The sequence below is a fragment of the Rhinolophus ferrumequinum genome, chromosome 21 (genome assembly GCF_004115265.2).
Source record: "Rhinolophus ferrumequinum isolate MPI-CBG mRhiFer1 chromosome 21, mRhiFer1_v1.p, whole genome shotgun sequence".
NCBI lineage: Eukaryota > Metazoa > Chordata > Mammalia > Chiroptera > Rhinolophidae > Rhinolophus > Rhinolophus ferrumequinum.
Window position 1 is genome coordinate 24574127 of NC_046304.1, and position 13615 is coordinate 24587741.

At 36.0% G+C, this 13615-nt stretch overlaps 1 protein-coding gene across 4 annotated transcripts in view; it reads right to left on the bottom strand.

Annotated features, from left to right (window-relative positions):
- Positions 1-991: 991 nt before the first annotated feature.
- The window catches only part of GGNBP2 (gametogenetin binding protein 2), a 29046-nt gene continuing 16422 nt past the window's right edge, over positions 992-13615 (bottom strand). For 2 of the 4 annotated variants that reach the window (XM_033090408.1, XM_033090406.1), the window contains 8 exons: positions 9242-9445; positions 7960-8134; positions 6652-6846; positions 4202-4349; positions 3711-3836; positions 3480-3628; positions 2680-2928; positions 997-1636 (listed from right to left, as the gene is read on the bottom strand). In XM_033090408.1, the coding sequence (XP_032946299.1) occupies positions 1433-1636; positions 2680-2928; positions 3480-3628; positions 3711-3836; positions 4202-4349; positions 6652-6846; positions 7960-8134; positions 9242-9445 (1450 nt within the window). In that variant the 3' untranslated portion in view covers positions 997-1432. Of the gene's footprint in view, positions 1637-2679; positions 2929-3479; positions 3629-3710; positions 3837-4201; positions 4350-6651; positions 6847-7959; positions 8135-9235; positions 9446-13615 lie in introns of all 4 variants that reach the window. The other 2 variants (XM_033090407.1, XM_033090405.1) reach the window with 2 other exon arrangements.

Genomic DNA, 13615 nt, shown 5'->3' on the forward strand with positions numbered 1-13615 from the left:
CTCAAGAGAAAACTTGACTGTGGCAAGTGGTGGAGAAGGGATTGAGTCCAGAGCAAAGGACTCTAGGAGACCCTTACTCATTTTTTAATGGATTCCAGGATGAAAGCAAACAAGGGTCAGAGAGGAATCATGACTCATTTTACCTCTGCCCCAATACAACACTTAGATTTGAAAAGACAACTTTTCTGATCAGGAGGGGGATCAAAGAAATGCCACCAACTACAAAAATTAAATCTCACTAAGCTTCTGCTGTTGCCCACTTGAAATCTGATTAGAAATCTGATGAAGGGATAGAGAAAGCCCATGAAACTCACTCCATCCCCACTGCACAGAGGTATTGAATGCCCCTCGGTCTGCCTGCTGCCCACCAAGTGTTATCAACATGCAGACACAAAGCTCTAAGCACATATGTTTATTGAACTATTGACTCAACCTTGTAAATGGCAGCCAAAGGCTACTCATGGGGGAATCTCTCCTTCAGTAATTCAGAGAGCTTGTGAAAGAAGTAAACTAATGCCATAGTGACTTTGTTGAAAACCAGATAAGGACTTGCACAGTCCGCAATGTGGTTAGCTCTCAGTGCAGCTTTCCGATTCCAATTCTACCCACTGAGTAATTACTTATCAGGCAACCCTTGCTTGAAATTCTGCCAAGTTTTGTTTTCATTCTTCTAGTTCAATATCAACCTCTGAATTTAACGTGCTTTGTGTTATGTATCAGGGAATTTTCAATAATAGCAACTAAGTCTCATGAAAAAGATGCTAGCCAGTATTTAAAGTTATCACAGCAATTTTATTCTATCAAAACAAAAGACTGAAAACTGCTTTTCTTGATTGTCAATTCTGATCAAGGTAAGAATTTTGTCTTCAACGATCTGTATCTCTATACTTATTTGCTCTTCATTCTAACATCAACACTAGCCAAGTACCAAGTCCACAAGTGGCAAATATTAAAATACTGCCACACATTAAGTAGAAACATGTACACCGAATTTTTCTATGCGTATTAATAAATATTCTTTATTTTAAATTTTGCACATTGCGCTTTAACATTACATCCAAACATTTTGCAAGTGGATGTCTACTTTGTAAAACCATATATTCAGCTCATTGTCATTTCTGTACAGAAGTATAAGTACAACATTACTTTTTGCCACTAAGTTGCTTTAGTAAGTCTCACAGGAAGAGAAACATTTAATGAAAAGAGATGGCTTAAATCATATGGCAGGCCTGCGCAGCCACGCAACTAAAGACACAAGCCTGAAGAAAGAACAAACTAATGAGGTTACCTCCACCGTCTCCCAAAACAAGAATGAATCACATTGATTTAAGATAAAATTTTGCTGTAAGTCACTAAATTAAGAGTTTTTTGAAAGAGAAGGCGCAGTAGTCATCTTGAGTGTTTCATTGAAAGACAGAGCTATTTTATTTATTTAATTTGCTCCAGCCGTTGTCAACCAACCACTACAAATGGGCCTCTTGTGATCATTTAAGCGGCAGTATTTATTAAATTTCTCCTTCAGATGCTGTCGGTATTGTTCTCTATTGCTGTAGAAAGACTGGTTATTAGCCATAAATGACTGTATTTCATCTTGTGAGATAAAGATTTCCTCATCTGAAGTACATTCAGACTCATCCTGCAAATTAAAGCAATAGGTAAGACTATGACTTAAATTAAGAATGGAAAATGCTATGTTGACAGAGAACAACTAAAAATTAAAGTAATCTAGCTTTTTGTTTCAATTCAGTCACATAAAGCCTTTAATTGGAATGTTTGCAGAAGCATTTCATCTGTCTTAGAAAGGACCAAGAATAAAATCTAACTCAACTTAGTTTGAAACTCTAAATCTGTAATTTGTCCTAGAAGACGGTGAACCTCGCTGAGTACCAACATACCTTTTGCCTTAAAAAATGACTAATTAGAGATGGTTACTAGTTACCAAATTTTAAATAACCAGACTTATCTCTAGCTAGTCCTATGTTGAAACTTTTTTTATCTCTACAAATTAAAATGTAACATTTTCTTAACTTATGAAATAAGTTACACAGCAACATCATTAAACTTTATAACCATATAAAAAAGAAAAAACTAGTATTCTAAAGGATTTGGTTCCATTAGGATCCTAATTACTATAGAAAAGACACCATCCTTCTTCTTTTCACCTCTTCCAAGACCCACACAAACTGCACTGGGTCACTCAGAATCAGGTAAAACCTCAAATATCAAGAATTGGAATCAATCATAAAAGGTTTTCCAAGTTCAGTTATGTTTTTATCCTATATAACACCTACAGGAAGTAACCTAGAAAGTGGGCTCCAGTTCAGATTCTATATTCTTTCCTGGTCTGGAAGGGTGGCTACTATAAATTGCTACCATAAAAGGCAGTTTGCTTACAATAACCCTCCTCTCTCCAAGGAGGCAGACTCCTGGACATAATGCTAACTCTATCCCCCTCCCACAACTAGTCTCTATCTTCAGACAGAGGAAATGTGCTCCAGAGCAGTTGCAAAAACTACTAGTGGAAGAACAGAAGTCACCAAAAAAATAAGGAAATACTGCCCTTAATTTCTTAAAACCTTTCCCGCACTCCCAATTTTAAAACCTCAAAATTACTGTCCCCTCCCATATCTACCCCATGAGCAATCAGTTATTCACAATAAGACATCATGGTTTACTTACAAGGAGTTCAACTAAGCTCTTGGCACCTTTTCCAGAATCAGGACCAAATGATGTTTCTGTAGGTTCTGCAAACTGTGGTACATTTTTCCTATGCTCAAACCAAGGCAGTGGCTGCCCACCCTTCTCAGAGCTGCAGCAGCTTTCGGGATGTGCATCTTTGGTCTTGTCGCGGTGAAACACTGTGTGCACGGTATTTCCTGAGGTCTCTCGATTACCTGGATCTGTAATACAGCTTCCAAGCTTTTGGATCTGAAACCACAGCAAAGGATTTCCCAGATAAGAAGGCAGGAAATAACAGCAAGTAATTCTTTAAAGAAAAAAATATGCCCTGACAGTTGTCTTAAATTTTTTAAAAGAATACTAAATAAAAGCAGCAGCTGAAATTCACTAGACACTTACTACATACCAGACACTGTGCTAACCCATCAATATAATCTCATTTCATCTTCACAGGGACCTAATCTGATAGGGACCTTTATCTCCACTTTTACAGATGGGAAAACTAAGATCAAACAAACTGCTCAAGACTACATAGTTAATACATTTAAAAATATTATGAAAAGAACGAGTTAGATTCATGACTCTCATGGATTGTTAAGACAAATGACCACACCAGACAGACACAGACAGACACACACACACACAATGAGCAACCAATGGAACTGTATAAGGTACTCATTCTAAAAAAAAAAAGAGAAAAAAACCCTAGCCACTGAGATGCACATTTAAGCACACCAAGGAAAATAGGCTGTTCTCCCCTCAATAGCAAAGGCTTAAGAATTGCAAGCTACAACACTTACGTGTTCATCACATTTCAACATCTTGCTTTTCTTTTTCTTCTTTTTATTTTTTCCTTTGGTGGTGTTCTCTTCGGAATTTGCCCAACATTCAACACAACTATCACCATCATCCTCTTTGTCTTCACAGTGATGAACACAGGAGTCATCACCTGCAGAAATCAATCGTCTCTGATTTATGTGCTGACATCAGCCATGTAGCAGAAATAATTGGGAAGCTTAAGCTGAACCTACCATGTTCGTCATGATTACAAATGCCTTCAGTGCAGGCAACATCTGAACCTTCTCGAGAACCTGTTTCACTCCCTTCCATGCTAGATGAATATCCACAGTCACTACCATTACAGTGTGGAGATAAGCCTGAGAATAAAGTGACAATTAACATACCAATAAATATATTAAGACAAGGAGAGAACCAACTGAGGACCATAAGAAAATTTCAAAATTGATGGCTTACTGAAAGTAGAAAGTAAATTAAATAATGAAAATATGATTAGGGATTTACAGTTTTGTTTCTTATCAAATACTAACAATTCAAACACCAATAACTCAAACACCATAAAGAAAAAGGAAATATTAAGTGTCTGACTAAATTATGTGATATTCTTGGGGCTATAAAGCAATTCCTAAATTCTAAGTTACACCATCTCTCAAAGCTCATACATTTAAAGAAAGAAAAAATTAACTGAAGAGTTACTTTTTAAAAAGAAACTGTTTTTACTTACCTTTCTTTATTTTAGGGGACCCCAAAAGATTGCTGCTGCTAGGACAGGTACAGGATGTATTTTCATTGGTAACAATTACTTCTACACAACTATTACCATCTTCAGTGCTGCCACAGGCTTTGCAGCTGTTTTCTATGAAGTCTGTTTCCTGTAAGGATCAATATTAGGAGACGGTTTTAAAAGTTTTACCTCCATAATGGCTATACTTTAATTTCCTTAACATTAACCTATTAGATAGGAATTATGAGGTCAACCATCAAAACAATCTATTCGCATGAAAAATTATTAATTCACTTCAAGACCACGAACCAACTAGAGCAAATTAAGAGTTAATGGTATCAGGTAAGTCTAGGATAGCAGTTCTCAAAGTGTGGTCCACTGGCCCTAGGGGTTCCCTAGGTCAACTATTTTCATCATAGTACTACGATGTGATTTGCCTTTTTCACTTTGACACTTACACTGATGGTACAAAAGCAAATGGTGTAAAAAGTTCCCGGTGCTTTAGCACAAATCAAGGTAGTGGCAACCAAAGTGTACTAATTAATAGTCACTATATTCTTCATTTGTGAAGCACTCTCAGAAAATAGACAATTGATAGCTAGATAGATAGAATTTCACTTAGGTCTTTGAAGCATAAAAACATTAATTTTATTAAGTATCAACCCATGAGCAGATGTCTTTTTAATACTCTATGTGACAAATGGGAAGTATGCTTAAAGCACTTTTGCTGCACACCAAAGTACAATGATTGTCTCAAGGAAAGAGTAATTGTGCAACTGTTTGAGTTGCAGGCTGAACTAGCTGTTTTTTTCCTAGAACATTAATTTCACTTTAAAGAAAGAATGAGAGGCAAACTATGGCTATCCACACTTGGATATTTAAAAGATACTTGCTGAAAAATGAAGTCAAGGAAAACAATGGACAGTATTTGTTGTCAATGATATTCAAACTTTTAAATTAAAATCAGAATTTTGAAAACTTGCATATATAAGCACAATGAGCTTGAAGCTTCCCAATACTTAAAGACCCTTCTAATGAGATCAGTAGTGCATTTTACGTGATTATCTAATATTATGATATAATGAAATGTCAGTATCTGGGAAAACACTCAGTGAACCAGTATCTTTCAAATAACCAAATTGTGTTACAAAACCATGCATGAGTAGAACATCTATTTAAAGTGCAAGACAGACCAATGGATTTTAATTTAACAGTATGAAAAGGTCATTGACAAAGTGTCAGGTTCCACATTGCAACTAATCTTTAAGAACTACCATTTGTTGGGGCGGCTGGTTGGCTCAGTTGGTTGGAGCGCAGTGCTCATAACACCAACGTCGCTGGTTCAATTCCCACAGGGGCCAGTGAACTGTGCCCTCCACAACTAGACTGAAAACAATGACTTGACTTGGAGCTGATGGGTCCTGGAAAAACACACTGTTCCCCAATGTTCCCCAATAAAAAAGAACTACCATTTGTTGAGTTTGCCAAAGAAGAATATCCACAACTATCTGAAAAGATTTATATTAATATACTCCTCTCTTTTTCTACCATAAATATCTCTGTGAGACTTTCTTTATGTTTCAACCAACTAACATTAGGAAACAGACTGAATGCAGAAGCAGATATAAGAATCCACCAGATTCCTTTTTTTTTTTTTTTTTTTTTTTAATTTATTGGGGTGACAATTGTTAGTAGAATTACATAGATTTCAGTTGTGCAATTCTGAATCACATCATCCATAAATCACACTGTGTGTTCACCACCCAGAGACAGCTCCCCTTCCATCACCGTACATTTGATCCCCCTCACCCTCATCCCCCACCCCCCAACCCCCTTACGCTCTGGTAACCACCAAATTACGTTCCCCAGATTAATTTTCAAACCCCGTGGCCATCCTGTGGTCACCGACTGCAGATTCCTTTTAAGCCAAATATTAAAAAGATTTGCTGAAGTATGAAATAACGTCACCCTTCTCACCTTTTCTTCTGAAAATAGTTATTTTTCAAAAAATGTTATTCATGTTAACATATAATGGGGTTATTTTTAAAAGAATTAATCATTTTAAATTTCTCCATTTTAATTTCTAACACAGTAAGTGTTGATAAGTATAATCCACATAAACAAGAGCTCATTGGGCACCTTATTTTTTAAGAGTGCAAAGAGGTCCTGAGACCAAACGGTTGAGAACTGCTCTAGGCCACGCATGGAGTTCACTTTCCACATTTGGACTTTGAACAACATACTAAGGTCAGGTAAAAGATAAGTATCCAACGTTGTCTTTATAAAACAAACACATGACATAAAAAAGTTTGGCTTATACAGATTATAGTAGGAAAAAAGCCAATATACAAGCTGTAGGAGCTCGCATTCTGGAAAAAGCACGGTAAAAATGCCAAAATTTAGCAAAAAGCAATACTATATATTCATGAGTCAATTTTAAAGACTATTACCTTCTCTTGGCTTACTTCCTTTTCATCTGCTGTCTGTAAGGGAGTAGGAATATCACATACACATTTATTTTTTCGTCTGTTCTTCCGTTTTTGGCGTTTCTTTTCTTGCTTGAGTTCTCTTACTCGTTCCTCCTCTGAAAATTCTTCACAAAGTTGTTCCAATCGGCTAATACCTTGCACTTTTTCCACAGTCATCTATTACAAAAACAAAGTTGAGAATGAATATTGGTCAAAACTTTACTTTCTATGAAAATTCTCATTTGTTAATTTCAAATAATACCACACCCACAGAAACTGATATTTCATGCTGTAATTTTGCAAGGCAGTCCCCACAAAGGATCTCAAATTTTAATACCTTAATAGATGACAGAGTCTTCAAATCTACTCAGGAAGTAAATATACAACTAATCCCTGTGGGAAAGGTAGACTTATACACACTCCTATTCCAAACCAGCAATATTCTAATTTCTAATTTCAGAATTTTAACACAGCCAAGTAAACATTCATTCATTTCTTCACACAATGAGAAGACTTTAACCTCATTAGGTGATCTAGTTTCTGAAGACACAAATATACAAAGAGAAAAGGAATAAGAAATCTGTTCAGAAAGAACTAGTACAAATCTAGTACAAATCTATTCAGAACAGCGCTTAAAGTTCATGATGGGCTTCTGAAAAAAGGGTTTGTAGCTTTCATACCATTTTCAAACGGGAATGATGAACCAGTCAAAGGGTTACAATCATGCCCTGGAATACAACAAAACATTCCCTAGCTAACCAAAATTTTATGTTCTACAGGGTAGAACATAACTGAAAAAACTGTTACCAAATCACAAGCACTAAACCCAATTAGCAGCGTTATAAAGAGCCTTCAGTGTGCTTCTAAGAAGCAGTTCTTACGTCGTGGCATTTCCACAGCACTGACTTTACATCGCTGGACATCAGTGGGCAAACTGGGACTCATTACAGGTTTCTAATTTTGCCACTTATTTTGAAGCTCCTTTTAACTTTTCATTAGTTGTTTCATAGCAGCATCTTGTTAAATAATCAACTTCAGTTTTCTACTCTAAGAAAGTCTAAAAAAAATCAAGGCTAGCAGAGTAACCCAACTAAAAAACCAAAAAGAAAAATCCACCAACTTCTTCTAAATCCCAGTTCCCCAGGCAACCCTACCCTACTCCCCCAGAAACCATGACACTGTACCCACAGGCTGCAGCCCTCTGAGGCAAGGGCAGACTGGCGGCTTACCCTAAGACTCAGTTCAATAGCCTAAGAAAGCGTGGGCACCAAAGCAGCTGACTGTTCTTACCTCAAAACTCTTGCGTAAAGCGTCAACACCAAGATAGAAAAGCATCTGCCACGTCTGCTCTTCTGCTCGTAGCTTCTGCCAGATTCGATGCAGTCTCTCATAAAGATGGATTCCCAGGCAGGTCAGAACTTCTTCTTGAGCTATATCTATTGTCTTAGCATGCCTTTCTCTTCGCCTGTAAAAAAGAATAAATCACACATAATTTCTAATAACCTTAACCAAAACAGTAAAAGATGGATAACATTATCTGCAAGTTCAGGTTTTAAACACAATCTTCATACCGAATAACAACCTAGGAAGATGGTTATACATCCGAACTCAATTAACGTATAGATAAATACATAAGCACACATGTATAACCAATGAGAAATACACATGCAGGATGAACTCAGCCCTAAAACTGTAAAAATAAGGTAATTTAGGAACTGGCCCTAAAGAGATGGTTTTGTGGGCATAGAGAAGTCACATATAAGTGTCCAGCTCATAGAGGCATGACAGTTCCTTTCATTTTCCAATTACAGAAAACGCTTATTTGTTTTTTCTTTCTTTCTTTTTTTTTTTTTGAGGGGGAATAGAGAAAGTCAATGCCAAAGTGATTCAATCAGGAGCAAAAGCCCTCTGGGCCATTCTTTAGTACAAGTGTTCATACACAGAACTTCAGTGATCAGTGATCTAAAAGGAGCCTTTGTATTCTAAATGCCTAGCAGAACGTAGGCACTCAAATGAGAATTGGCCCACAAAACAGAGGGAAATGGGTTCAGTTTATTCCATGAACAACTTTTTCTGATTTTATTTTCACAACAAAACCAGAGATAAAATTTTAGATTCCTATGTAATATCATAATAATATACACAGTTCATGAATTACATTCAATCAAGTATTCTTAACCCACTGCTGCTAAGGCATCACTTCCTATGCAAAAACCATCATTATGAACAAAATTTAAACATGGAAATGCATGGATGGAGGGGGGAAAAATCCCTTCTAATCATTTTCAAATGAAAATGATAATGTATAATAATGAAAGCCAAAAAAAGCCTGCCTACTTCAAGCAACAAGGAGCAGAGAGGTCTGAACCAAACACCACAGAGCACTTTCTCCTTATTTTTACTTAAGTCAACTAAGAAATGTGTATTTTAAAGAAAACAAAATCTTTACAGGCACACTTTAATTTACACATAAATCATAGGTACTGAGGCAGAAGGTGATGGAAATAAACTTTCAGTAATAAAATGAAGCAAAGCGCTAGATAGCCCGTTCTAGCAAATTACATACTCATACCCTCCTGCGAACTCTGGCTCAGCACGACCCAACAGATGCGCAATGAAGTCTGTTTCACAGCAAACGTGTATGTGTCGTTCATGTGGACAGCACCGCAAGCCTTCATAAAGTGCAGCACAGTATCCCTTCTCTTTGCTGCAATCAAGTTCACCAATAAGGATATTGTATGCTCGGAGGACTTTATTTTTGCAATCAGTGCAAAACCTGTTGAAAAGATCAAAATTAAGAACTGGCTGTGTAATTATTTCATGAGGCATATCACAGTGTGCTAGATGACACTCCCCACCCCCTACAGCATTAAACAAAGCCTCCATACACAATGAAAAACATACACAATGAAAAACATACACATGTAAGGTAAATACAAACTTAGGGATGAGTATAGCTAGATCTCCATTTGTAAATGATTTTTAAACTAGAGAAGCACAGGGGCCTAAAAGAATGAGGCAGACACGTACTTGTTAGTTCATAAAATACATGCCAAGAAAATATTAGTTGCCAAGGACTAGCATAGCTCCACTTCAAAAACTATTTGTACAGGTGAGAAATAAAACAACAGAGGCTACAAAACAATGATTTGTAGGATCCCTTTCCTTCAGCCTCTGAAAATAGTTGGCATCGTCAGCCAGTAAACCTTGATTCAAATTTTTACCACATTTCATGTTACCACTAGTTAAGCACGGGGTGGGGGGTAGGGGGGCAACAAAGGGAGTGGAAAAGTGGTACATGTATTCTTAGTTTACTGGTAGCCTCCAAAATGTCACATTCTTTCTTCCAAAAAAATGCATGTTTCTCAATACACAGTCATAACATAGACAACATATACATATAGATGTGATTTAAACTTAAGTGGCAAAAGTGTAGAAGAGCATGAAAATTGTAGAGAATGACAAAATTTTAAGAAACCAAACATTATTCAACCAGAAAGAAAAAAAGAATAGAAGCCTGGTTTCTTTATTTTCGAATTCCTGGAACAAGGAAAAACTTGGTCTGGTGAAAAAGCCAGGCTTATAATATTAATAACTGCTTCTCTCAGACGATCAGCTATGTTAGAACGAGGAAATTTTGATCTCTTTGATTTAAATTCATCTCCCTAGGTGAGCTCATCTATGTCCATATTTTCAGCCAACATGTCTCTCGACTCTACAGCCTTTGCCAAAGGGCCAGACCCATACTGAAAAATGGGGGCCATCACAGGTCTAAGAGGCAGCAAGTTAAACTCACTGTCCAAAACCAAGGGCAACACTGTTCCTTCCCTATGTTCCCCTCCATCCATGTTTAAGAACACCACCATTCACATAGTTACCCTGGATGGAAACCTCAGTTAATTTGAACTCCTTAGGTCCCCTATTTAGGGCAGAGCCGACTGGTATCAATTCTTTCTTACATCTCTTGTAGGTCCTTTCTTTTCAATTCTCTCTGTTCTGTTTTAAATTGCTTAGACAGTTTTTTTAAAAGCTTCTTAATTGGCTTCCTTGTTTCCACTCTTCCTAGCTTTAATGCATCTCTCATACCAAAATAAATTGTTTTAAACAAATCTGACTATCTCACTCTCAGCTTAAAAACCTTCCTCACTGTCTACAAATAAAGTTGAAACTCCTGAAGGCCTTCAGTGACTTACTCTCTTACCTACCTACCATCGCCAGCCTTATTTCCCAAGACATATTAGTTTGATACACTCATCTTTCTGACCCAATAGCAGATAACTGTGTTTCTTGACATTAATATGTTAAAATATAGATTCTAAGTCCATTTGGTAAACATAGGCGATAACGTTAACCATTGATATAATTGTTTCACTAATGCTTCAAAAGTACATGCAGAAATATACAAAAATTAACTCAAAGCGGGTCAAAGACCTAAACATTAAGACACGAAACTGTACAACTCCTGGAAGAAAACGTAGAGGAAAAATTTCATTGAAAGAGGTGATAATTTCTTAGATAGGACCTCAAAAGCACAGGGAACAGAAGCAAAAACAGACAAACCAGATATTAAGCTTAATAACTTCTGTGTAGCAAAGGAAACAATACAGTGAAAGACAACCAACGGAATATTTGCAAACCATATAATGGATAAAGGGTTAATATCCAGAATACGTAAAGAACTCCTACAACTCAGTAACAACAAAAATCCAATTGAAAAATGGGCAAAGAATGTGAGTAGACGTCTCTCCAAAGTCTAACAAGCATATGAACAAAGATGCTCAATACCACTAATCATCAGGCAACTGCAAATCAAAACCATGCAATGTCACCTCATACCCATTAGTATGGACACTGTCAAAAAAATTAGCAAATAAAAAGTGTTGGCAAGGATGCAGAGAAATTAAAACCCTGTGCACTGTTGGGATTGTAAAATGGTGCTGCCAGTATGGCAAACAGTATGGCATTTCCTCAAAAAATTAAAAATAGAACTAACATACGGATCGAGCAATCCCAATTCTGGTTGTATATCCAAAAGAACTGAAGACAGGCTCTCAAAGAGGTATTTGCACACTCATGTTCATTGCAGCATTTTTCACAATAGTCAAGATGTGGAAGTAACTTAAATGTCCACTGACAAGTCAATGTGGTATATACATATAATGGAATATTAATCAGTCTTAAGAAACAAGGAAATTCTGTCACATACTACAACATGGATAAACTTTGGGGACATTACATTAAGGGAAATAAGCCAATCACAAAAAGGCAAATACTGCACAATTCCACCTATAGTAGAGCTATCTACAGTAATGGAACTCATAAAAATAGAAAATAGAATGGTACTTGTCAGAGAACGGGGCCAAGGGTAAAAGGGGAGTTGTTGTTCAATATAGGTGGAGTTTTAGTCATGCAAGATGAAAAAATTCCAGCAATCTGTTTCATAACGATTTACATCTAGTTAACACTACTGTAATGTACATTTAAAAACTGTTGAGGATAAATTTATATTATGTGGAGTTTTTTTTAACAATAATTTTTTTAAAAAGTCTTTCCCTTGGGGAGAGAAATGGACATGGGACACAGAAATAACAACTACTTCCACATTTTCAAGTTATAAATAGTTAAGTTTATATTTTCTGGTAAATAAATGGTTAAATATCATACAGTACCAATAATAAAACTCAAAATATTTTCCCCATATTTTACTGCTTTAAATCCTCAGACTAGTTTAACTGTATAATCATAAATATAAGTAAACAGCAATTTTTAAATATATGAAAGCTGTTAAGAATGAAAGTGATTTTTCCTGTTTTCAAAAGTAACCTTGCACATAAATTTAAAAAACATTTTTTAAGACAGAGATTTCACAGTTTCCCAAGACCTCATGACTAATACAGTAATGAAATACCATAATACTTAACTGGCTAGTGTTGGCAAGTTTTTATTATAAAGTGCTCAGAAAACTCCACTAACTAAAGTGAGAAGTGCCAAAAAGGTACATTATTTAGACATTTAGAAATCATTTTCAACGGACTATACCTCAAAAACTCAAACTGTACCTAAAACAAGAATAACAAGGACTTATAAATCTGGCATGTAAACATTCACTAATGTGTTTACACTATGTACCGGATACTGTTCTAAGTAAGCCATACTATGTATCATCAATCCCCACAACAAATTAATCCTATAATAAGTCCTATAAGATCAGTACTATCATTTTTGTCTTAAAAAAACGTTGAGGCACAGAAAAGTAACATATACAAAGTTATAATCAGTAGAATCTAGATTTAATGCAATCTCTCTTACTCTTAATTGTACTTCTCCCCACCCTTAAGATATTTATAAAGTAGATTCCACCTTCTTATAAATAATATAAAATATTGCCCCCAAAACACAGAAAATATCTACAACCATTATAGAAAACTCCAAAACATCAGCTCTGGGAACTAGTAATTTATCACTCAAAAATGCTATCTTTTGGATGGACCAATTCTGTGGAATGTAAGGATCAATTCATATTGAAAGAGGAAGGAATCCATAATGGACCTATACCTTTACATATTTATCACATCTATATAATCCCCCTCCAAAACTCCAAATAATTGATATAATCTCGAGTACCATCAACCAAAAAAGCAAATTAACAAAGTTTGTAACTGAAAAAAGAAAAACACCTAATAAACTTAGTATGCAGGTTAAGTCATTAATTCATTGCCATACAAATACCAATCTTAATACCAGTTTTTATCATTCACATGTTTTCTAGAAGTGTCCCCAAAGTAATTGTGTATATTATATTTGTCCCAAGGTCAAAGAACACATAACCACAAACCCAACATGTGACAAATTTATATTGAAACAATACAACTCCCCCCAAGAACGCCATCTCTAGATGGTTCCCTTACCAGTTTCCTTTCCTACTGCACTCTCCCTCCCTACGAAT